We start from the raw sequence: 22465 nt of genomic DNA, 5'->3' as shown, positions 1-22465 counted from the left end.
GGATTTTGAAAATTGCTCCCAAGGATGAACCAGACTTGTGGAGGTCTTTTTTTTCTGAGGTCTTGGCTGATATCTTTTGATTTTCCCATGATGTCAAGCAAAGAGGCACCGAGTTTGAAGGTAGGCCTTAAAATACATCCACAGGTACACCTCCAATTGACTCAAAATATGTCAATTACCCTATCAGAAGCTTATAAAGCCATGACATAATTTTCTGGAATTTTCCAAGCTGTTTAAAAGGCACAGCTTCCGACCCACTGGAATTGTGATAGGGAATTAATCTGTCTGTAAACAATTGTTGGAAAAATTACTTGTGTCATGCAGAAAGTAGATGCCCTAACCGACTTGCCAAAACTATAGTTTGTTAACAAGAAATTTGTGGAGTGGTTGAAAAACGAGTTTTAATGACTCCATCCTAAGTGTATGTAAACTTCCTACTTCCACTGCATTAGATACTGCTGAACTGTCGGATCTAGAAGCATAAGCATTTCGCTACACTCGCAATAACATCTGCTAACCATGTGTGTGACCAATACAATTTGATTTGAAGTGGCAGAACAGAGTGCTTGGGTTGGGGTGTGGGGTTTTAGCATAGCCTGAAGGTAGGGAGGGTAGTTCCTCTTGCTGCTCCGAAGGCAAGCACCATGGTCTTGGAGCGGATGCGAGCTTCGACCAGGCAGGCTGCAGCATTCGGGATAAGTTGCAGGGGTTTGATGGCTCAAGCAGGGAGCCCAGCCAACAGCGAGTTGCAGAAGTCCAGACAGGAGATGACAAGTTCCTGGATTAGGACCTGCGCCACTTCCTATGTGAGGTAGGGTCGTACTCTATGGATGTTGCAGAGTACAAACCTGCAGGAACGAGTCACTGCTTTGATGTTTGCAGAGAACAACAGGGTGTTGTCCAGGGTCACCCCAAGGTTCTTTGCACTTTGTGGGGTAGTCATTCAAATCACTCAAGATCAGTGAGATTGATAATTTTTCTCATGCCATAGTTGCTCCATATCTGAAAATGAACAGACAATATAAAAGTAAAAGCAAACCTTTACGTATTGTATCAGAGTAGGTGAATGAATTGAGGCAAAATGTGACTAACACACCCAGGACACTCCAAGCCGCGTACGAACCATCCTGATCTCACGAGCTTACATTCTGTTTCGCTACACGGCTATCAGGATGGTTCGTACGAGGCTAGACCACTCCATCCTTACCTCTAGAAATTATTGTCCCACCCCGATTGCTGGCTCCCCTGACAACCGCCTTCAGACCTCCAGAGTAGGAACTCAGCAACCTAGTTGAGCAGGGAAAAGGAAGGCAGCTTTTACATTTACAGCAGGGAGAGCCTACAACATCTTTATTCATCCCTCAAGACCAGTGATGGAAAAAGTACCCAAAAGTCACACTGTAGTAAAAGTAAAGATATCTTAATAGAAAATGACAAGTAAAAGTGAAAGTCAGCCAGTAAAACACTACTTGAGTAAAAATAAAAAAGTATTTGGTTTTAAATATACTTAAGTATCAAAAGTAAATGGAATTGCTAAAATGTACTTATGCCTTATATGCCTTATAATATGCAAACCAGACAGCACAATTTAAAATATATATATATTTTTACAGATAGCCAGAGCCAGGCACACTACAAACCTGACATTAATTTACAAACAGAACATTTGTGTTTAGTGTGTCCGCCAGATCAGATGCAGTAGGGATGAACATGGATGTTCTCTTGATAAGTGTGTGAATTAGACCATTTTCCTGTCAAAATATAACAAGTACTTTTGGGTGTCAGGGAAAATGTATGGAGTAAAAATTACATTATTTTCTTTAGGAATGTAGGTAAGTAAAAGTTGTCAAAAATATCAATAGTAAACTAAAGTACGTATACCCCAAAAAACTACTTAAGTTGTACTTTAAAGTATTTTTACACACATACTATGTAACATCGTCCAAAGGCATGACAGCGCCAGGAAAGTGTGAGGTGGGGGCTTGTCTGTGTCTGTCTGCTACTCACTCTCGGTGTAAGAGATTGCAGGGTGGTAAGCTCTTTACTGTCCTCTTCTTGAATCAGTGTCCACTGCTGGGTATTGTGCAGTCCGTTTCCACTGTCTCACTTTGGCTCCACTCTGAGTGCAGTGTGTGGAGAAGTTTGAAAGATGTATTTATTTATTTTTTTAAAGGTACATTTTAAAGCAAAAAGCATGCACAAAAAAAACTGATTACACATCAGCTTGTGCGCATATGGCTTTTGTATAGTTTAATCAGTGTGTGTGAGAGAGCTCACCTGTCGACAAATTAAAAACTAGTAATGCAGCTTAGTATGCATCCTTCTGGTTCAGTCGCAGTCACGAAGGCATAATAGGAATGGGATACCCACTATATTCCTTGTACAAAGTAATGACAGCATCGGGTTCCATTCGTGCCTAGGTGGGAGGGGCAGTAGAGTTAGTTAACAGAGACCTGCAGCTGTCGACTGTTTTTGGAAACACTTTTATACTGCATGCAATTAGCAAACTAATCACATTTATCGATTCGTTTGAACACAGGTGATATGAAGCAACTCGTGCATGCAACGAACATTAATTATCTGCTTAAATGTATAACGTTTAGAGAGCTGACTTAAAATCAATAGATGGAACAAAATTGTCAAATTTTGTTTGAAATTATTACTTCTAAATCTGCAAAAAATGCAAGAATAATTTCTCATCTTTTACCAGGGGCTCCATGTTGACACGGCAGATGATACCATTTTGTGCAGAATGAGATTTAGCAGAACAGGGGTGATGGAAGAGACCAAACGCAAGGGGGCAGCAGCAACACATGACCTTGCAGTCACTGAATTGTTGTCCAGTGTGGATTCACAAAATGAAAACGTTCTCCTTCCCTATCAAATCCAATTAGATATATTAATACCGTGGGCCGCAGCGATCCATAAATGGTTACTTTTCATCCCTTGCCTTTGATCTGTGCATTACAATGTCAACATTAAAACATTTAAAATAAACACTCAGTGAAAATAATGAATGCTTATATAGATACAACAGCCTTACTGTGTTATTACATTTATCCATAATCAATTTATTTGCCTCATCCTTTGGGTTACATAGCAGTGTTCATCAAAATACATGGCAATCTTGGAAAACATGACCAGGTATATGGCACTTTTGTTGTTCGAGTCCACTCCTAGAATACATATGTATTTGTATAGACAATGAACAAAAATATAAACCCAACATATAACAATTTCAAAGATTTTACTGAGTATCAGTTCATATAAGGAAATCAGTCAATTGAAATAAATTCATAAGGCCTTAATCTATGGATGTCACATGACTGGTAATACAGAAAATCATCTGCTGGTCACAAATACCTTTAAAAAAAAAGTAGGGGCATGGATCAGGAAAAAGAAAAAAGAGTCCGTATCTGGTGACCCCCATTTGCCTCATCCAGCACGACGTCTCCTTCGCATAGAGTTGATCAGGCTGTTGATTGTGGCCTGTGGAATGTTGTCCCACTCCTCTTCAATAGCTGTGTGAAGTTGCTGGATATTGGAGGGAACTGAAACACGCTGTTGTACATGTCGATCCAGAGCATCTCAAACTTGCTCAATGGGTGACATGTCTGGTGAGTATGCAGGCCGTGGAAGAACTGGGACATTTTCAGCTTGCAGGAATTGTGTACAGATCCTTGCGACATGGGGCTGTGCATTATCATGCTGAAACATGAGGTGATGGAGGCAGATGAATAGTGTGACAATGGGCCTTAGGACCTCGTCACGGTATCTCTGTGCATTCAAATTGCCATCAATAAAATGCAATTGTGTTCATTGTACATAGCTTATGCCTGTCCATACCATAACCCCAACACCCCCATGGGGCACTCTGTTCACAACGTTGACATGAGCAAACCACTCGCCCACACAAGGTCATACATGCTGTCTGCCATCTGCCCAGTACAGTTGAAACCAGGATTGACCCGTGAAGAGCAAACTTCTCCAGCTTGCCAGTGGCTATCAAAGGTGAGCATTTACCTACTGAAGTTGGTTACAATGCTGAACTGCAGTCAGGTCAAGACCTTGGTGAGGACGACAAGTATGCAGATGAGATTCCGAGACAGTTTCTGAAAGTTTGAGCAGAAATTCTTCGGTTGTGCAAACCCAGTTTCATCACCTGTCCAGGTGGCTGGTCTCAGACGATCCCGCAGGTGAAGCCGGATGTGGAGGTCCTGGGCTGGCGTGGTTACACGTGGTCTGCGGTTGTGAGGCCGGTTGGACGTACTGCCAAATTCTCTAAATCGACATTGGAGGTGGCTTATGGTAGAGAAATGAACATTACATTTTCTGGCAACAGCTCTGGTGGATATTGCACACTCCCTCAAAACTTGACACCTGTGGCATTGTTGTGTGACAAAACTGCACATTTTAGTGGCCTTTTATTGTCCACAACACAAGGTGCACCTGTTTAATGATCATGCTGTTTAATCAGTTTTTTGATAATCCATCCTCCTTATCTTGGCAAAGGAGAAATGCTCACTAACAGGGATATAAAAAAATTGTGCCCAAAATTTGAGAAATAATCTTTTTCTCTGATCTTTTATTTCATCTCAATGAACACAGGACCAACACTACATGTTGCATTTCTATTTCTGTTCAGTTTACATGTATAGATTATATGCACAACCAACCAGCATAGAAATATACATGAAAACACCCAAACTTACATTTTCTTTGTACTCTTCCCATATCTGAAGTCTGTAAACAAAACTTATTTTAAAAATCAATGTACTGTTCTCCCACTTTCAATAAATACTGTACATGACCAGAAATGGTTAAGATATTCTTCCGAAAATATTAATAAAGATACAATAAACCACCTTTGTTTGATTTTCAGGCGTCCCGTAGGTGTCATGATTTTATTATGTAGTGTTAAATTACAAATAAAAAAACATGCACGCACACGCGTTTGCATTGTCTGCAAAGTCCCTGGTTTGGCAGCAGCCATTGTGTCCTGTGAGATGAGTTTGGGCAAGGGGCCTGTTCAGGAGGGTGTAATGTTACAGAACATTCCTATAGAAATGTACTGTGTAGAACAGATAGGATTGTCTGTCATTTGGAAAAGGAAATCATGTCAGCTCTATTCATTACATTTCTATCTGCAACGTTACAAATGTTTCGCTTCAATAAATATACCCCAGTATTCTTCTACTCAGAGTCTCCATCCTATGGGGCCAAGGCACGTTCCATCAATTCCTCTCCTCCATTCCTCTCTTTCATTCCTCACATCACATCTGCTCTCTTGTCCCTCACTTTGTTCCTTAGTTTAGTCCTGGCTTTGAAGGCCGATGAGTTGAACAGATGCTGTGATAGAAATAAATCAACAGGTTTGATTTACACCATTCAAAATGAAGAATACCAATATGGAGGGCAGGTTTCTATTGGGTCCTGTGAAGACTAGGCAAACCCATAAACATTTTGTTTAACCGACATATATTTCATTAGACAGTGGAGATCTCACATGATATGCACTGTGTGGTTGTTGAACAGTATTTTCTGGTGTTAGGGCAGTGGTAATGGTTTTAGGGCAGTGGTAATGGTTTTAGGGCAGTGGTAATGGTTTTAGGGCAGTGGTTATGGTTTTAGGGCAGTGGTAATGGTTTTAGGGCAATGGTAATGGTTTTAGGGCAGTGGTAATGGTTTTAGGGCAGTGGTTATGTGCTGGTGGGATTGCAGACATTTTAAAGTTCATAGGACATGGGGTCACCTTCTCGAAACGGGAGATCTTGCTGGCTTTGACAGAGGAGTCCAGAATCAGAGGGGGTCCCAGGCCAAAGATATCCCTCAGCAATGGATTAAACTACATAGGCAAGACCAGGCACACCCTTAAATATCATAGAATGACAAGCTGACTATTAGCAATTACTAAATGATACATGAGAAAGCATAGGTAAACAAGCATCAAAAACCTTTGAGAAATTTGATTAGAACAATGTTGGTTGCAGAGATACTTGATATCTCTGCTGTAAAAAGTATATTTATCTCACAAACACTTCTAGACCTAGAGTTTGTCCTAACCTGAAGGTGGTGTCTCACTCCAGACTCCAGCACCTCTTTGAAGGCATTGTAGACCCTCCTGCGCATCCAGCTGTCGATGTAGATGCCCTCCACACCAAAGCGGATCTTCTCCTCTGTGAAGTCCTCATTCTGCACAGGAGGGGGAGAGAATATTTCCATATTAAAATCAACATTATATATATATATACTTCTCACACTGACCTATGGTCTCCAGTTAGAGAGACTGGTCTGGTGTGAATTTTAAACCCATTAAGCAACGTTAGAAGTGTATGTGGAGGGACGGGTGGTTCCTCACCTCTATGTAGTGCAGCACCTCTCTGAATATGGAGCGCTGTTTCCTCCTGTCGTTCTTGGCACGGTGTTTGTTCCCGTCAGTGGCAAGACCTTTCAGGCACTCACACAGCATGTCGCTGTCTTCAAATTCCTACATAGAAAAACACTCAAGGATAAGGAGGGATATTTCCTCACTTCCTCTCCATGGGATCTACATTGTGTTTGAGCCTGTGTGAGTAAGACCAGGGACTTTATTCACAAAGTGTCTCAGAATAAGACTGCTGATCTAGGATCAGGTCCTCAATGTCTAATCTTATTGCTTCTACACCTGCATTGCTTGCTGTTTGGGGTTTTAGGCTGGGTTTTCTGTACAGCACTTTGAGATATCAGCTGATGTAAGAAGGGCTATATAAATACATTTTATTTGATATTCATTGTGATCAAAAAGGCTAAACATACTGGTTGGTCACTAGGCAGAACATACCCTGTCTATATCTCTTCCCAGTTCAACCAGCAGGGCGATGGTTTCCCCCACAGCAATCCTGTAGTTCACATCGCTGCTCTCGAGGCAGGCCTGTAGCTTGAGTAGATGTCTGAGCACAATAGGAGACAGAGGAAGTGAGATGAGCAAACCAACAGGTTAATCACTGCCTAAATCATCATCCTCTACTCCTGGGACCAAAACCATGCCTACAAAGCTGTATAAACAGGGCCCTTATTGTTAGCTAAACACTTAGCAGTAAATGTCCCCTTCCCCCAAAGTTGACCCATTGTGGAATGTTTACCTAGTCTTATCTCCTTCACTCCCCTGCAGAGTTCTGTCTAAGGGCCTCTTTATAATTGAATTAACTTTTTATTGAAGGTGCCATCTTGCTGTTTTTCCCCTCATTGGCAAGATTCTGTCTGTATCTGAAATAGCAGCCTATTCCCCATTTATTCCACTAATTTGGCCAAATATACTGCACTACTGTAGTAAATGGGGAATGGGTGTCATTTAAGACACTGCACCTGTTCTGTGTGTTTCACTCACAGGTCTAGCAGCACAGAGAGGCGGGAGGCGGGGCAGAGGGTGACGAGTAGAGCCCAAGCGTGCAGGGCAGCGCTGTGGAGCCCAGGGGCACCGGCCTTGGGGGTGGGCAGGGTGCCCTCACAGTTGGGGTACGACGTGGTGAACACACTTTCCAGATGACTCATGGATTTTACCAAGTCCTGCCAGAGCGAGAGCGAGCGAGAGCAAGCGATTAAGACAGACAGTGAAGGAGAAACATTGCCATACTACATTTCTATTCCAGCTACAGAGAAATAGAATGAAAAGGATTTCTAGAGATTCTCACCTCTCCATCTTCCGCAGCAGAAACATAGCAGCACATACCCAGAGCACTGGCACACTGACAGGGAAAACAAAGATGAAACACTTCAACTGTGAGTGGGCTTACAAGAATACATGCACTTTCAGTGGAAAACTGCAGTCGACAACAGGACTGTGATGAAAGCCAATGGTGATACTCACGCTCTGGCGGGCGGCCACACTGGCACAGCCGTCAATCATGATGGCGCTGAGGACGGGTCGAAGGATCTTGAAGCCCTCCTCGCTTTCGTCCCCCCCGCCCAGCTGCACACACAGCTGGGCACACACTGTGGCTGCTGCAGCCTGCTCCTCTCCACCACCTGAGAGGAGCATGGAGAGAATAATGGACAGAAACAGAGGGATAAAAAAGGGTGGAGGGTAAGATACCTTTTACAATCCTTAAGGTCAACAAGAGAAGTCACACTATTGTAGGACTTTGTCAAGAAATTCAGGTATACTTGAAGACAATCCACTGGATCAGCAATGTTTATTTTCCAGCCAAATAAAGGCATGGTAGACCAAAAAGTGTGTGCAGGTCCGATTCATCTCCTTGGCCTAGCACCACCTAAAGTAACCTGCGTTTGACTAGATTGAGCAGGTAAATTCAGCCTCTAGCTCCTTCCCTCCACCATCATCACAGACAGTCGCATGGTGTCAGTCTCACCCTTGCGCAGGCTCCTCTCCAGGCAGTCGCTGATGGTGAGGCGTCTCTCTGTCAGGAAATCACAGAGCAGCCTGGATGAGAAGGCCCCTCTCAGAGACTCCAGGGCTGCCAGGCGTGTCTTTGCACTGCGAGGGACAGGAGGGAGGGGCACGTCAGTATGTCTCCACACAGCTCTGCCTAACGTTGTAGTTATGAGAGGACACGTCTTACACTACACCATTATGTTGAAGCTGATCTGATGGGTAAATGGACATGAGGAACAAGTACTAGCAACGTTGGTGGCTTTAGTTTTCTGGGAAGTTTGGTGTACAGTAAGTCCCTCTGTAAAAACATTTTAAATCCTGCGAGACCCACCTCTTGTCCATCAGGTTGTCTATGCATTGTTTCAGCTTGTCCTCGGTCTCCTCCTGGGCAGTCTGTTCATCTAGTCGCTCACCTGCTCCTGTGGTGGACACAAAGGAAACGACAGGTAAGCACCAAAACAAAGAGCTTATATCAACTGCATGACACTTCTTTGGATGATGCACCTGTGTTAAGTAGTGTGAGAGCACATGAATGTTGACTTAGCTTTTTTGTGTGTGTGTGTGTGTGTGTGTGTGTGTGTGTGTGTGTGTGTGTGTGTGTGTGTGTGTGTGTGTGTGTGTGTGTGTGTGTGTGTGTGTGTGTGTACCCACCTGTGCTGTCGTCCAGCACCGAGGCGCTCTCGCTGGCACTGCTGTAGTGACTGAGCACATCAGATGCCAGGTCATCATCACTGGCACCAGACCCACCCTTCACCCCATTCCTCCCCCCTATGAGAGAGAGAACGGAGGATAGAAAGAACGAGGAGAGCAGGAGAAAGGGAAAGAGATGCAGAGAGATAGGAGTGTTGAGGTGAACTTTGTCTCTGTCAGTGGCTCACTCAGCTGTCAGTCTCTGTCAGTAATGACATTCCAGGACCCTTGTAGAGACCAAAGTCTATTCTCTCCCCAGTGCTGACACACACGGGCACGTCACATGCAGCTAAACTGGGAAGGCTGGTTGCGGGCGGCCGCTGCCCGAAGTGTTAATCCCTCAGACACAGCCGAGCCAACTGACTGGCACTGCCCCTAGTACAGCTACCGGACTGTGGCCCTATCTTGACAGATGGCAGAGACAGTGAGGATATAGTCACACACGGCCACACTGCCTTACTCGGATCAAGACCTAGCATACCTAGGCTCAAAGGAATTCATCCTTCAAGACAGACCTTAGTTTATCAGTGAAGTTGGCTCCCCAGGTTGAACCCCAAAAATCAGCCTGCCCAGCCCCAGCAGAGAGAGCTTTACTGGGGGAAAGTTCACCGGGATGACAGACCTGATGCAGGGAATCAAGCTGTAAAATCACCTCCCTGTTGAATGTCTCTAGGGCTGGGGGAAGCCACATTGTCATTTACTATGACGTCCTAGAATACACCACATGACCAAAAGTACTGTATCAACAATGGCCTCCAGGAAGCATGTCCATTAATTTAGTGCCATCAAGGCAAAGGGTGGCTACTTTGAAGAACCTCAAATATAACATATATTTTGATTTGTTTAAAACTTTTTTGGTTACTACATGAGTCCATGTGTTATTTTAGAGTTTTGATGTCACTATTATTCTACAATGTAGAAAATAGTAAAAATAAAGAAAAACCCTTGAATGAGTAGGTGTGTCCAAACTTTTGACTGGTACTGTAATACATTCCCATAACTCACCTTCTCTGTCCCTAGTGATCATACTGTACCGAGTGGGCCTTTATCAGTCACGTGACTTACTGGTACTTAACCTTGAACCCCAGGCAGTGTTCACAACCAACAGTATGCACGTGTCAGCCTATGGCAATCACACAAGCTTTCCATAACTGTCTGCACCTCAGTCATGCCAAGGGGAGGCGCTTGAGAGAGTGCCAGGGCTTTTCTTTTCCAGACACAGCCAGTGAGATGAACAGGCTTCCTGTCCACACAAGTCTCAAAACTTAGTCTTGGCCAATTGGGTCTTTAACTGAGCTTTTCAAAACATAAGCAACTTCCCTGCTGCTTAAGCTCAAAACCACAGATAAGAAAAAACAAACAGAGGGTGGAAGAGATGGGAAAGCTGACGAATGGTAATGCTATGGTTTATGCAGCATTCTGAATGAAGCCTCTATGAGGAGTTAGGTCAGTGAGTTGGCCAACATGTGCAGAGGGGACGGTGGAGCTGGGGGGTATCCAAGATGTGGATACAGTGTTAGTAGGACAGAGAGGGAGAGAGAAGGCTGGGAATCCTGGGACCAGCCGGAGTGACATGAGGCAGGGTAAAACATATGGCAATGAACTGAGGACATTGTTTGGAATATTCAAACCTAGCTACTACACCTGTAAAGTCATGAGCCATGCAATATCATATGAACTGTAACAATGACGAATGGTAAAGATGAGTTAGTCAAGTGGGTGGAGAAGTACTGGGATGTGATGGTCAAGCGGGAATAGTTGACAGATGGCCATGGGCGTCAAATTAGTCCAGGTGATGTAGGGACACATTAGTACGTGGGTCCAGGTTACATGAACGATGAATAAGATTTGAAGCAGGCCAGGGATTGGAGTTCTGCTGTGTTACCTTTTAGAGACGGGGCCCTTGGCCAACAGCTACAACTGTATAACCTCCTGTCTGAGAGAGCCTGTTAAGGGGTTCAGGTGCAGGGAGAAGGGATGGTAGGTTGGCCATGGATGGAGGAAGAGACTATTAGACACTAAACCTCCTCTCCTTCTTCATGTTGCTCTCAACAGTGCAGCTCTTGCTTTCCCCAGACACTTCTCTGTAAGCCTGTTCAGACCTTCTCTATGTAACCTGTCCTGTTTGATCATTCTCATCAATTGAACAGCAATAAGATGAATTCTACCATCTTTACTACTGGTCACATGGAGATATCTAATATAGATTACTCAGTGGTTGTTATAAACTTGGATTTTACTTGGAGATAGCTAGCTAAAGTATTCCATTTGAGAAAACGTTCATTAGAATCTGTAATTTTACCGTTTCTACCACTATGCTGACATTTGGCCACCTGTACATGTGACAAAAAGGAGTTTGAGCATTCAGTAATCTGACCCCCAGTCTGAGTCCACTATCCTCGGGAGACGTGTTGAGTCCTCACGTTATGTGCACTACCCACATCAGACCACAATTGACCGGGGTCAGAGGTCCCTGCCAGCCTAGGGACTAGGGCTGGGCAATAGATAAAATAAATTCTACTTTGTTTGAACGCAATGTTCCAAATGCCAGTACTGCAAGAATCAAGGTTTAATTTGTTTGTTTATTTGAGCATTTGTCTTTTTGGTCTCGTCTCTTTTGCTCCTTCTGTGCTGTGTGCAACTTCCCAGTCACAGACACCCTCTCCCTGCCACTCACAACAAAGACGGAAGATCACTTCTTCCTCTCTGACAGAAAGCAGTTTCAACTCGCTATTTGCATTTGAGGTTTGGTCCAACAGAATCGGTCATATGGACGCAGAAACACATTGAGACATTGTCCTAAAGGCCGTAACCTTTCTATCCACACCATCTGTACCAACTGACCCTACTAAAATAGGGAATATCAATGATAGAGGTTGACCGATTAATCGGAATGGCCGATTAATTAGGGCCGATTTCAAGTTTTCATAACAATCAGAAATCGGTATTTTTGGACACCATATTTTTTTTTTTACACCTTTATTTATCCTTTATTTAACTAGGCAAGTCAGTTAAGAACACATTCTTATTTTCAATGACGGCCTAGGAACGGTGGGTTAACTGCCTTTTTAACTGATTTTTACCTTGTCAGCTCGGGGATTCAATCTTGCAACCTTACAGTTAACTAGTTCAACGCTCTAACCACCTGATTACATTGCCTGTTACGCGAATGCAGAAAGAAGCCAAGGTAAGTTGCTAGCTAGCATTAAACTTATCTTATAAAAAACAATCAATCATAATCACTAGTTAACTACACATGGTTGATGATATTACTAGTTTATCTAGCGTGTCCCGCGTTGCATATAATCGATGCGGTGCGTATTCGCGAAAAAGGACTGTTGTGTGTGTACCAACTGTCTCCAATGTGTACCTAACCATAAACATCAATGCCTTTCTTAAAATCAATACTCAAGTATATATTTGTTGTGCGATGTAACAGGAATATTTAGACTTAGGGATGCCACCCGTTAGATAAAATACGGAACGGTTTCGTATTTCACTGAAAGAATAAACGTCTTGTTTTCGAGATGATAGTTTCCGGATTGGACCATATTAATGACCTAAGGCTCGTATTTCTGTGTGTTATTATGTTATAATTAAGTCTATGATTTGATAGAGCAGTCTGACTGAGCGATGGTAGGCACCAGCACGCTCGTAAGCACTCATTCAAACAGCACTTTCGTGCGTTATGCCAGCAGCTCTTCGCTGTGCTTCAAGCATTGAGCTGTTTATGACTTCAAGCTTATCAACTCCCGAGATTAGGCTGGTGTAACCGATGTGAAATGGCTAGCTAGTTAGCGGGGTGCGTGCTAATAGCGTTTCAAACGTCACTCGCTCTGAGACTTGGAGTGGTTGTTCCCCTTGCTCTGCATGGGTAACGCTGCTTCGAGGGTGGCTGTTGTCGATGTGTTCCTGGTTCGAGCCCAGGTAGGGGCGAGGAGAGGGACGGAAGCTATACTATTACACTGGCAATACTAAAGTGCCTATAAGAACATCCAATAGTCAAAGGTATATGAAATACAAATGGTATAGAGAGAAATAGTCCTATAACAACTACAACCTAAAACTTCTTACATGGGAATATTGAAGCCTCATGTTAAAAGGAACCACCAGCTTTCATATGTTCTCATATTCTGAGCAAGGAACTTAAACGTTAGCTTTTTTACATGGCACATATTGCACTTTTACTTTCTTCTCCAACACTTTGTTTTTGCATTATTTAAAACCAAATTGAACATGTTTCATTATTTATTTGAGGCTAAATTGATTTTATTGATGTATTATATTAAGTTAAAATAAGTGTTCATTCAGTATTGTTGTAATTGTCATTATTATTATTATTATTAATTTTTATTTTTTTTATTTTTTATTTTTTTTGGTCCTCCAATAATTGGTATCGGTATCGGCATTGAAAAATCATAATCGGTCGACCTCTAATCAATGAACATAGTGGGAAATTAATGATCAGTTTCAGTTGTGCACGGCCTTGGAGTTTAACGTACCGCTTGCAACATTTTAGCCAGACTTACGGGCTAGCTGTCTAGTTTGTGTTTTATAAATGTGCAATGAACATAAAAACATGCATTTATATATGGGCAGAAGTTCCTTAGGATCCGTAATTTGAATGTTTCTACCACTATGCTGACATTTGGCTACCTGTACATGTGGCAAAAAGTCTCAGCATTCAGCAATGAGAGTCTCATTCTGAGAAGAAAAGCATCTTATCCAGGTAGGCCACTTGATTTCAACATTAAACAAAAGTGGACAACTAAGTTTACATATGTAACCACGGTTATGTGAGCCATTGGATCACTCCAATATGGTAACCTTCCGAGAGGCCGAGAAAGAATATCAGATTAGTCCCGTGTACCGGGTAGTTCTGCGACTGACCACCTTAAATAGCTGTCGCCGCACTACTTCCACCTCGTGTCTTTTGACGAGCCGTAAATCACAGAGAGGATTGGAGTGATCCAATAGCTCACATAACCGTGGTTACATAAGTAACCTTTGATATGTAGCACTATATTGGATCACTCCAATATAGTATCACAATACCAGATTCAAATCGGTGAACTAGGTAAGGGCCAGACAGAGAGCAAAGTCCCGTAGGACTGAGCTCAGGGCTATGTTCCTCCGTTCCCACTCAGGGTTTGGGCAACACCCACCACAGCAGTTCCGACCTCATTGGCCGGGGCAACAATGACTCGATGTACCTAGAAAAAAGGTGCTAGACGATGCTCAACTGGCCGAGGCGTAAATGTCATTGAGGGGAACTCCTCAAAGCAGTGCCCACGATATACATACTGCTCTAGTAGAATGGCCGGCTGGGCAGCCTATATGCGTAAGTGTCAACAATCCAATGTGAGTCTTTGTATCGATAGGCTCTGGCCTAGAACTCTCACCATAACAAACTAATAGGCGATCAGACTGTCGTATTGCCTGCGTCTGTGTAATGTAAGTGTCTAAGGCCCTGACCGGGCACAGCACACTTGGGGGGGGTGGGGGAATAACACCCAGCTCATCCGCAGGAGAAGCATACGCGGACAAACGTAAGGGCCAGTTCACATCTGTCAAACAGGACCTTCGGCAAGAATGAGAGGTTAAGACGGAGGGTGACACTCCTCGTCTGGACCCATTCGTAAAAACATTAGGTGCACACTGAAAAAGCATGAAGTTCGCTCACCCTCTTGAGGTAATAGCCAACAGGAATGCCACCTTCATGGATAGATGCTTCAAAGTCCTCGACTCTAGGGGCTCAGCAAGCACTGACAGCACCACGTTAACGTTCCAGTTTGGCACAGAGAGGGCCATTGCTGGACATAGACGTCGAACTCCATAAATTTGGAGAGCAATGAACTTCGTCATGGCAGGCCGAAATAACGGCTACACTCTCAATGTGGAATGCCGCTCGGCCCGCATTGAGGAGTGACTAAAACAGTTTGCACATATGGCTCTCACACCAGGTACAGAATATGCCCCACCACATTTGACATGACGCGTTGGTGGAAGAAACCATGGCGCTCGGCACTGTGTTCACCACATTGTCCTAAAGGCCTAGACTGGTCCACTAACACCTCTGAGGCCAAGCCCGAAGATGGAGGCGGTGCGGATCCCAATTCCAACAGTATTCAAGGAAATATTGTAGTTCCCAAGGTATGTCCAACCTGATTAGCCAATGGGCTTTCATGATTTTGCAGGAAAATCATTATTAGTTCAGCGCATGACAACCCGCCTCCCCTCTGCTCCAAATTCAAAACCAAGGCGGCACTGAAGATGAGATTCGTTTTCACATGGCTAGCAGCTAGCAAGCTTTCTTTTGTTATTTAAAAAGTTAAGGGCGCAAAATATCATCAGCAAAGAAAAATAAGGCAGATGTCCGCTCATCTATTGCCTCTTGGACAAAGGAATATGGATTTGTTTAACTAAGAGTCGAGCTGTTTGCGCTCTGTTGTAAAACTGTTGTTTGTCGGACATCAAGTGTACAGCGTCACTTTGAAACGAGACATGAGAAAAACTTCAAGGATGAGGCGGACAAGGCTTTAGGAATCAAGAGGGCCCTGTCCAAAAGCAAAGCAGTGTGTTTACAAATCTACATGCAGTCAAATCAAGCTACAAAGTTTGCTCAGTGCATTGCTAAACATGGAAACCCATTTACTGATGGGGGAATATGTCAAGGAAGATTTCCTCAGTAGTTCACAGGCTTTACTTGATGGATTGCCTAACAAAAGACACAATCATCTCAAAGACATCAAATCAAACTTTGTCACCTGCGCCGAACACAAGTGTAGACCTTACCATGAAATGCTTACTTACAAGCCCTTAACCAACAATGCAGTTCAAGAAAGAGTTAAGAATATATTTGCCAAATAAACTAGAGTAAAAAACACAAAATAACAATAATGAGACTATATACAGGGGGTACCGGTACCGAGTCAACGTGCGGGGGTAGAGGTTAGTCGAGGTAATTTGTACATGTAGGTAGGGGTAAAGTAACTATGCATAGATAATAAACAGTGAGTAGAGGCAGTGTAAAAACTAGGGATGCATAACATAAAAAAATATTTATAAAAACTTTTTTTTTTTAAAGAAAATCAGTGAGCATATCGGAATCGGCCGATATTGACTAAAAATGCCAACATCGGCCCGATGTCTAGTTTAACACCGATGTGCAAAACCAATGTCATAGCTGACGTGCATACCTATATAACGTAGGTAGATGACGTAATGACACCACGAAAAATACAGCGCTACACAGAACAAAAGCAGAAAAATACTAAGCGCACATTTCCAACAAATAAACAAGTTCAAGTCGAGCAGTTATTTGAAAGAGTAAGAACATTTCAGCGAGACAACTCAAAAGCGGAATACATTAACGCCAAGATAATGGAATACATTGTCCTTGACAATCAACCTTTCTTGGTCGTGGATGATGTTGGCTTTCGCCGACTGATCGAGCCCCAGGACACACTATTTTTCAGATGTTGCCCTACCGGAGTTACACAGTATTGTTGAAACTCACATTAATGAGCTACTTGCTATGGGCGTCACTGATATTAGCTTCACGACTGACATTTGGACCAGCGATGTCAGCCCCATGAGCATGCTGAGTCTGACAGCACAGTGGTTCGACGAGGATTTTGTACTGAGGAAAGCCATACTGCATGCTCAAGAATGCGCTGGTCTCATACCGCTGCTGCCATTTCAATGGCATTTGAGAACATGAACACACTCATAGCTCCATTCAAACAACTGACTCGAGAAATAAGCTGCAGCAGACATGATACCCTGTCATGGCATTGAAACGCCTGCTCAACAAAACTGCCCACACAGACGGTGGGGTTAAAACTTACAAAAGTACTCGAGGCTGTGAACAAGCGATTCGGTGGCATTCTATCTGAGCCTCTTTACTGTGTCGCCACCATGCTCGATGCTAGGTACAAGGACCGCTACTTCGATGCAGACAAGAAACAGGGTTTACGTTAGGGCTGTGTGGTATACCGTATTTTACTATACACACCAGTATTTATGCACGGACCAGTTTGGGTTTTTACTTTACCTTCTATAACTGGATTTTAATATTTGGTTTGTTAAATGTGATACGTCCATTTTTATAGTTTACGTCCATTTTTATACGTCCATTTTTATAGTCAACCTGTGGGTCGATTTTGGCATTGGCGGGTAAGATGTCTATTTCACCAGCCACGTTGGCAGGTGGTCAGTGCCACTTTCTGCCATTTTGCTTCATACCTGATAAATTAATCGCTAAGTCAAAACTACTACAAATCCTATTCCACCTTGAGCTGCAACACTGCCTGGCTGGGGGCACGTGAAGAGCTGAGTGAAATATTCATTTTTAGAAGTGCTCTGCACAGGCATATAAATTGGTCTCATTTACTTGAAACAAAAGTCTACTCTAGTGAGACTTTCTCCTTGTGTTTCTTGGCCATTTACATTTTGTTCACAAGCTAGGTTGTTTTTCTTGTTTACCCAAGAAAGCAAAGGTAACTGAACTAAATGACTATCGCCCCGTAACACTCACTTCTGTCATCATGAAGTGCTTTGAGATGCTAGTTAAGGATCATATCACCTTGAGCTTACCTGACACCCTAGACCCACTTCAATTTTCTTACCGCCCCAATAGATCCACAGACGATGCAATCGCCATCGCACTGCACACTACCCTATTCCATCTGGACAATAGGAATACCTACGCAAGAATGCTGCTCATTGACTATAGCTCAGCCTTCAACACCAAGCTCATGATTAAGCTCGGGCCCTGAACCCCACCCTGTGCAACTTGGTCCTCAACTTCCTGACAGACCGCCCCCAGGTGGTAAAGGCAGGAAACAACACCTCAACACAGGGGCCCCACAAGGGTGCGTGCTCAGCCCCCTCCTACACTCCCTGTTCACCCATGACTGCGAGACCACACACACCAACTCAATCAAGTTTGCAGACGACACAACAGTAACATGCCTGATTACCAACAATGACGAGAGAGCCTACCGGAAGGAGATGAGGGCACTGGCGAAGTGGTGCCAGGAAAATAACCTCTGCCTCAACAAAAACAAAAGGAGCTGATTGTGGACTTCAGGAAAAACAGCAAAGGGAGCACGCCCATATCCACATCGACGGGACCGCAGTGAAGGTGAAAGCTTCAAGTTCCTCGGCGTACACATCACTGACAATCTGAAATGGTCCACCCACACAGACAGTGTGGTGAAGAAGGCGCAACAACGCCTCTTCGACCTCAGGAGGCTGAAGAAGTTTGGCTTGGCACCTAAAACCATCAAACTTTTAAAGATGCACAATTGAGAGCATCCTGTCGGGCTGTAGCACCGCTTGGTATGCAACTGCACCACCCGCAACCGTAGGGCTCTCCAGAAGGTGGTGCGGTCTGCCCAACGTATCACCGGGGGTACACTGCCTGACCTCCAGGACACCTACAGCACCCGATGTCACAGGAAGGCCAAAAAGATTATCAAGGACAACAACCACCCGAGCCACTGCCTGTTCACCCCGCTATTATCCAGAAGGAGAGGTCAGTACAGGTGCATCAAAGCTGGGACCGAGAGACTGAAAAAAAGCTTCTATCTCAAGGTCATCCGACTTTTAAAAAAAACATCACTAGTCGGCTACCACCCGGTTACTCAAGCCTGCACCTTAGAGGCTGCTGCCCTATATACAGTTGAAGTCGGAAGTTTACATACACCTTAGCCAAATGCATTTAAACTCAGTTTCACAATTCCTGACATTTAATCCTAGTAAAATTCCCTGTTTTAGGTCAGTTAGGATCACCACTTTATTTTAAGAATGTGAAATGTAGAGAGAATGATTTATTTCAGCTTTTATTTCTTTCATCACATTCCCAGTGGGTCAGAAGTTTACATACACTCAATTAGTATTTGGTAGCATTGCCTTTAAATTGTTTAACTTGGGTCAAACGTTTGGGTAGCCATCCACAAACATCCCACAATAAGTTTTTTGGCCCTGTCCCTGTCCTTCCCACAATAAGTATTTTGGCCCTGTCCTCCTGACAGAGCTGGTGTAACTGAGTCAGGTTTGTAGGCCTCCTTGCTCGCACACGCTTTTTCAGATCTGCCCACAAATTGTCTGTAGGGTTGAGGTCAGGGCTTTGTGATGGCCACTCCAATACCTTGATATTGTTGTCCTTAAGCCAGTTTGCCACAACTTTGGAAGTATGCTTGGGGTCATTGTCCATTTGGAAGATCCATTTGCGACCAAGCTTTAACTTCCTGACTGATGTCGCATCAATATATCCACATAATTTTCCTACCTCCTCATGATGCCATCTATTTTGTGAAGTGGACCAGTCCCTCCTGCAGCAAAGCACCCCCACAACATGATGCTGCCACCCCCGTGCTTCACGGTTGGGATGGTGTTCTTCGGCTTGCAACCCTCCCCCTTTCTCCTCTAAACATAACGATGGTCATTATGGCCAAACAGTTCTACTTTTGTTTCATCAAAAAGTACAATCTTTGTCCCCATGTGCAGTGGCAAACCGTAGTCTGGATTTTTTATGGCGGTTTTGAAGCAGTGGCTTCTTCCTTGCTGAGCGGGCCTTTCAGGTTATGTCGATATACGATTCGTTTTACTGTGGATATAGATACTTTTGTACCCGTTTCCTCCAGCATCTTCACAAGGTCCTTTGCTGTTGTTCTGGGATTGATTTGCACTTTTCGTCAACAATTTTTTTTTCTGAGGTCTTGGCTGATTTCTTTTGATTTTCCCATGATGTCAAGCAAAGAGACACAATGATGTCAATTACCCTATCAGAAGCTTCTAAAGCCATGACATCATTTTCTGGAATTTTCCAAGCTGTTTAACTTCTTTGATATAGGGGGCAGCATTTTCACTTTTGGATGAATTGCGTGCCCATAGTGAACTGCCTCCTACTCTGTCCCAGATGCTAATATATGCATATTATTATTACTATTGGATAGAAAACACTCTGAAGTTTCTAAAACTGTTTGAATGATGTCTGTGAGTATAACAGAACTCATATGGCAGGCAAAAACCTGAGAAAAAATCCAAACAGGAAGTGAGAATTCTGAGAGTGGTCGATGTTAAACTCATCGCCTATTCAATTCCCTGTAATATATGGATCTGTTTGCACTTGCTACGCCTTCCACTAGATGTCAACAGTCGGTAGAACGTTGAATGAAGTTTATACTGTGTTGTGGGACCGGATGAGAGGGGAATGAGTCAGTGGTCTGGCAGATTGCCAGTTCCTGGTCACGCGCTTGGCTGTGAAAATGGCTGTGTTTTTCTGTGGCTATGTACTGAGCTAACTAATAGTTTTTTGTGCTTTCCCCGTAACTCATTTTTGAAATCAGATTGATTTTTATAGTAATATATTTGTATTTGGCGCGCTACATTTTTTCTGGCTTTTGGCCAAGTACGACGCTACCGTCCCACATATCCCAGGGAGGTTAAGCTTTCTCGCCCAGGGGTTCCGCTAGCGGAACACCCACAACATTCCGCTGAAAGGGAAGCGTGCGAAATTCAAAAATATTTTTTTGAAATATTTAACTTTCACACATTAACAAGTCCAATACAGCAAATGAAAGATAAACATCTTGTGAATCCAGCCAACGTGTCCGATTTTTTAAATGTTTTACAGCGAAAACACAACATATATTTATGTTAGCTCACCACCAAATCCAAAAAAGCACAGACGTTTTTTCACAGCAAATATAGCTTTCACAAAACCCACAAATATGGATAAAATTAATCACTAACCTTTGAACATCTTCATCAGATGAGTCATATGACATCATGTTACACAATACATTTATGTTTTGTTCGATAACGTGCCAATACAGTGGGGCAAAAAAGTATTTAGTCAGCCACCAATTGTGCAAGTTCTCCCACTTAAAAAGATGAGAGAGGCCTGTAATTTTCATCATAGGTACACTTCAACTATGACAGACAAAATGAGAAAAAGAAATCCAGAAAATTGTAGGATTTTTAATGAATTTATTTGCAAATTATGGTGGAAAATAAGTATTTGGTCACCTACAAACAAGCAAGATTTCTGGCTCTCACAGACCTGTAACTTCTTCTTTAAGAGGCTCCTCTGTCCTCCACTCGTTACCTGTATTAATGGCACCTGTTTGAACTTGTTATCAGTATAAAAGACACCTGTCCACAACCTCAAACAGTCACACTCCAAACTCCACTATGGCCAAGACCAAACAGCACCAGAAGACCAAAAGGACACCAGAAACAAAATTGTAGACCTGCACCAGGCTGGGAAGACTGAATCTGCAATAGGTAAGCAGCTTGGTTTGAAGAAATCAACTGTGGGAGCAATTATTAGGAAATGGAAGACATACAAAACCACTGATAATCTCCCTCGATCTGGGGCTCCACGCAAGATCTTACCCCGTGGGGTCAAAATGATCACAAGAACGGTGAGCAAAAATCCCAGAACCACACGGGGTGACCTAGTGAATGACCTGCAGAGAGCTGGGACCAAAGTAACAAAGCCTACCATCAGTAACACACTACGCCGCCAGGGACTCAAATCCTGCAGTGCCAGACGTGTCCCCCTGCTTAAGCCAGTACATGTCCAGGCCCGTCTGAAGTTTGCTAGAGAGCATTTGGATGATCCAGAAGAAGATTGGGAGAATGTCATATGGTCAGATGAAACCAAAATATAACTTTTTGGTAAAAACTCAACTCGTCGTGTTTGGAGGACAAAGAATGCTGAGTTGCATCCAAAGAACACCATACCTACTGTGAAGCATGGGGGTGGAAACATCATGCTTTGGGGCTGTTTTTCTGCAAAGGGACCAGGACGACTGATCCGTGTAAAGGAAAGAATGAATGGGGCCATGTATCGTGAGATTTTGAGTGAAAACCTCCTTCCATCAGCAAGGGCATTGAAGATGAAACGTGGCTGGGTCTTTCAGCATGACAATGATCCCAAACACACCGCCCGGGCAACGAAGGAGTGGCTTCGTAAGAAGCCTTTCAAGGTCCTGGAGTGGCCTAGCCAGTCTCCAGATCTCAACCCCATAGAAAATCTTTGGAGGGAGTTGAAAGTCTGTGTTGCCCAGCAACAGCCCCAAAACATCACTGCTCTAGAGGAGATCTGCATGGAGGAATGGGCCAAAATACCAGCAACAGTGTGTGAAAACCTTGTGAAGACTTACAGAAAACGTTTGACCTCTGTCATTGCCAACAAAGGGTATATAACAAAGTATTGAGATAAACTTTTGTTATTGACCAAATACTTATTTTCCACCATATTTTGCAAATAAATTCATTAAAAATCCTACAATGTGATTTTCTGGATTTTTAAAAATAATTTTGTCTGTCATAGTTGAAGTGTACCTATGATGAAAATTACAGGCCTCTCTCATCTTTTTAAGTGGG

General features: G+C 43.4%; 1 protein-coding gene across 7 annotated transcripts in view; it reads right to left on the bottom strand.

Annotated features, from left to right (window-relative positions):
* Positions 1-571: 571 nt before the first annotated feature.
* Positions 572-22465, bottom strand: part of LOC120061279 (interferon-related developmental regulator 2-like) — a 28982-nt gene continuing 7088 nt past the window's right edge. The window contains exons 2-15 of one of the 7 annotated variants that reach the window (XR_005478311.1): positions 9023-9139; positions 8703-8790; positions 8349-8473; positions 7847-8004; positions 7671-7724; positions 7367-7545; positions 6821-6929; positions 6359-6487; positions 6064-6192; positions 2708-2877; positions 2278-2416; positions 2008-2119; positions 1208-1287; positions 572-1002 (exon numbers count right to left, since the gene is read on the bottom strand). Coding sequence is in view for 3 of the 7 variants with exons in the window: in XM_039010976.1 (XP_038866904.1) it covers positions 5648-5845; positions 6064-6192; positions 6359-6487; positions 6821-6929; positions 7367-7545; positions 7671-7724; positions 7847-8004; positions 8349-8473; positions 8703-8790; positions 9023-9139 (1286 nt within the window). In the remaining 4 variants the exon portion in view is untranslated. Of the gene's footprint in view, positions 1003-1207; positions 1288-2007; positions 2120-2277; positions 2417-2707; positions 2878-4565; positions 5871-6063; positions 6193-6358; positions 6488-6820; positions 6930-7366; positions 7546-7670; positions 7725-7846; positions 8005-8348; positions 8474-8702; positions 8791-9022; positions 9140-22465 lie in introns of those variants that run through there. The other 6 variants (XR_005478312.1, XR_005478313.1, XM_039010977.1 and 3 more) reach the window with 6 other exon arrangements.

This window comes from Salvelinus namaycush, chromosome 16 (assembly GCF_016432855.1).
Source record: "Salvelinus namaycush isolate Seneca chromosome 16, SaNama_1.0, whole genome shotgun sequence".
Lineage (NCBI taxonomy): Eukaryota > Metazoa > Chordata > Actinopteri > Salmoniformes > Salmonidae > Salvelinus > Salvelinus namaycush.
This window is presented reverse-complemented; position numbering and strand designations above follow the sequence as displayed.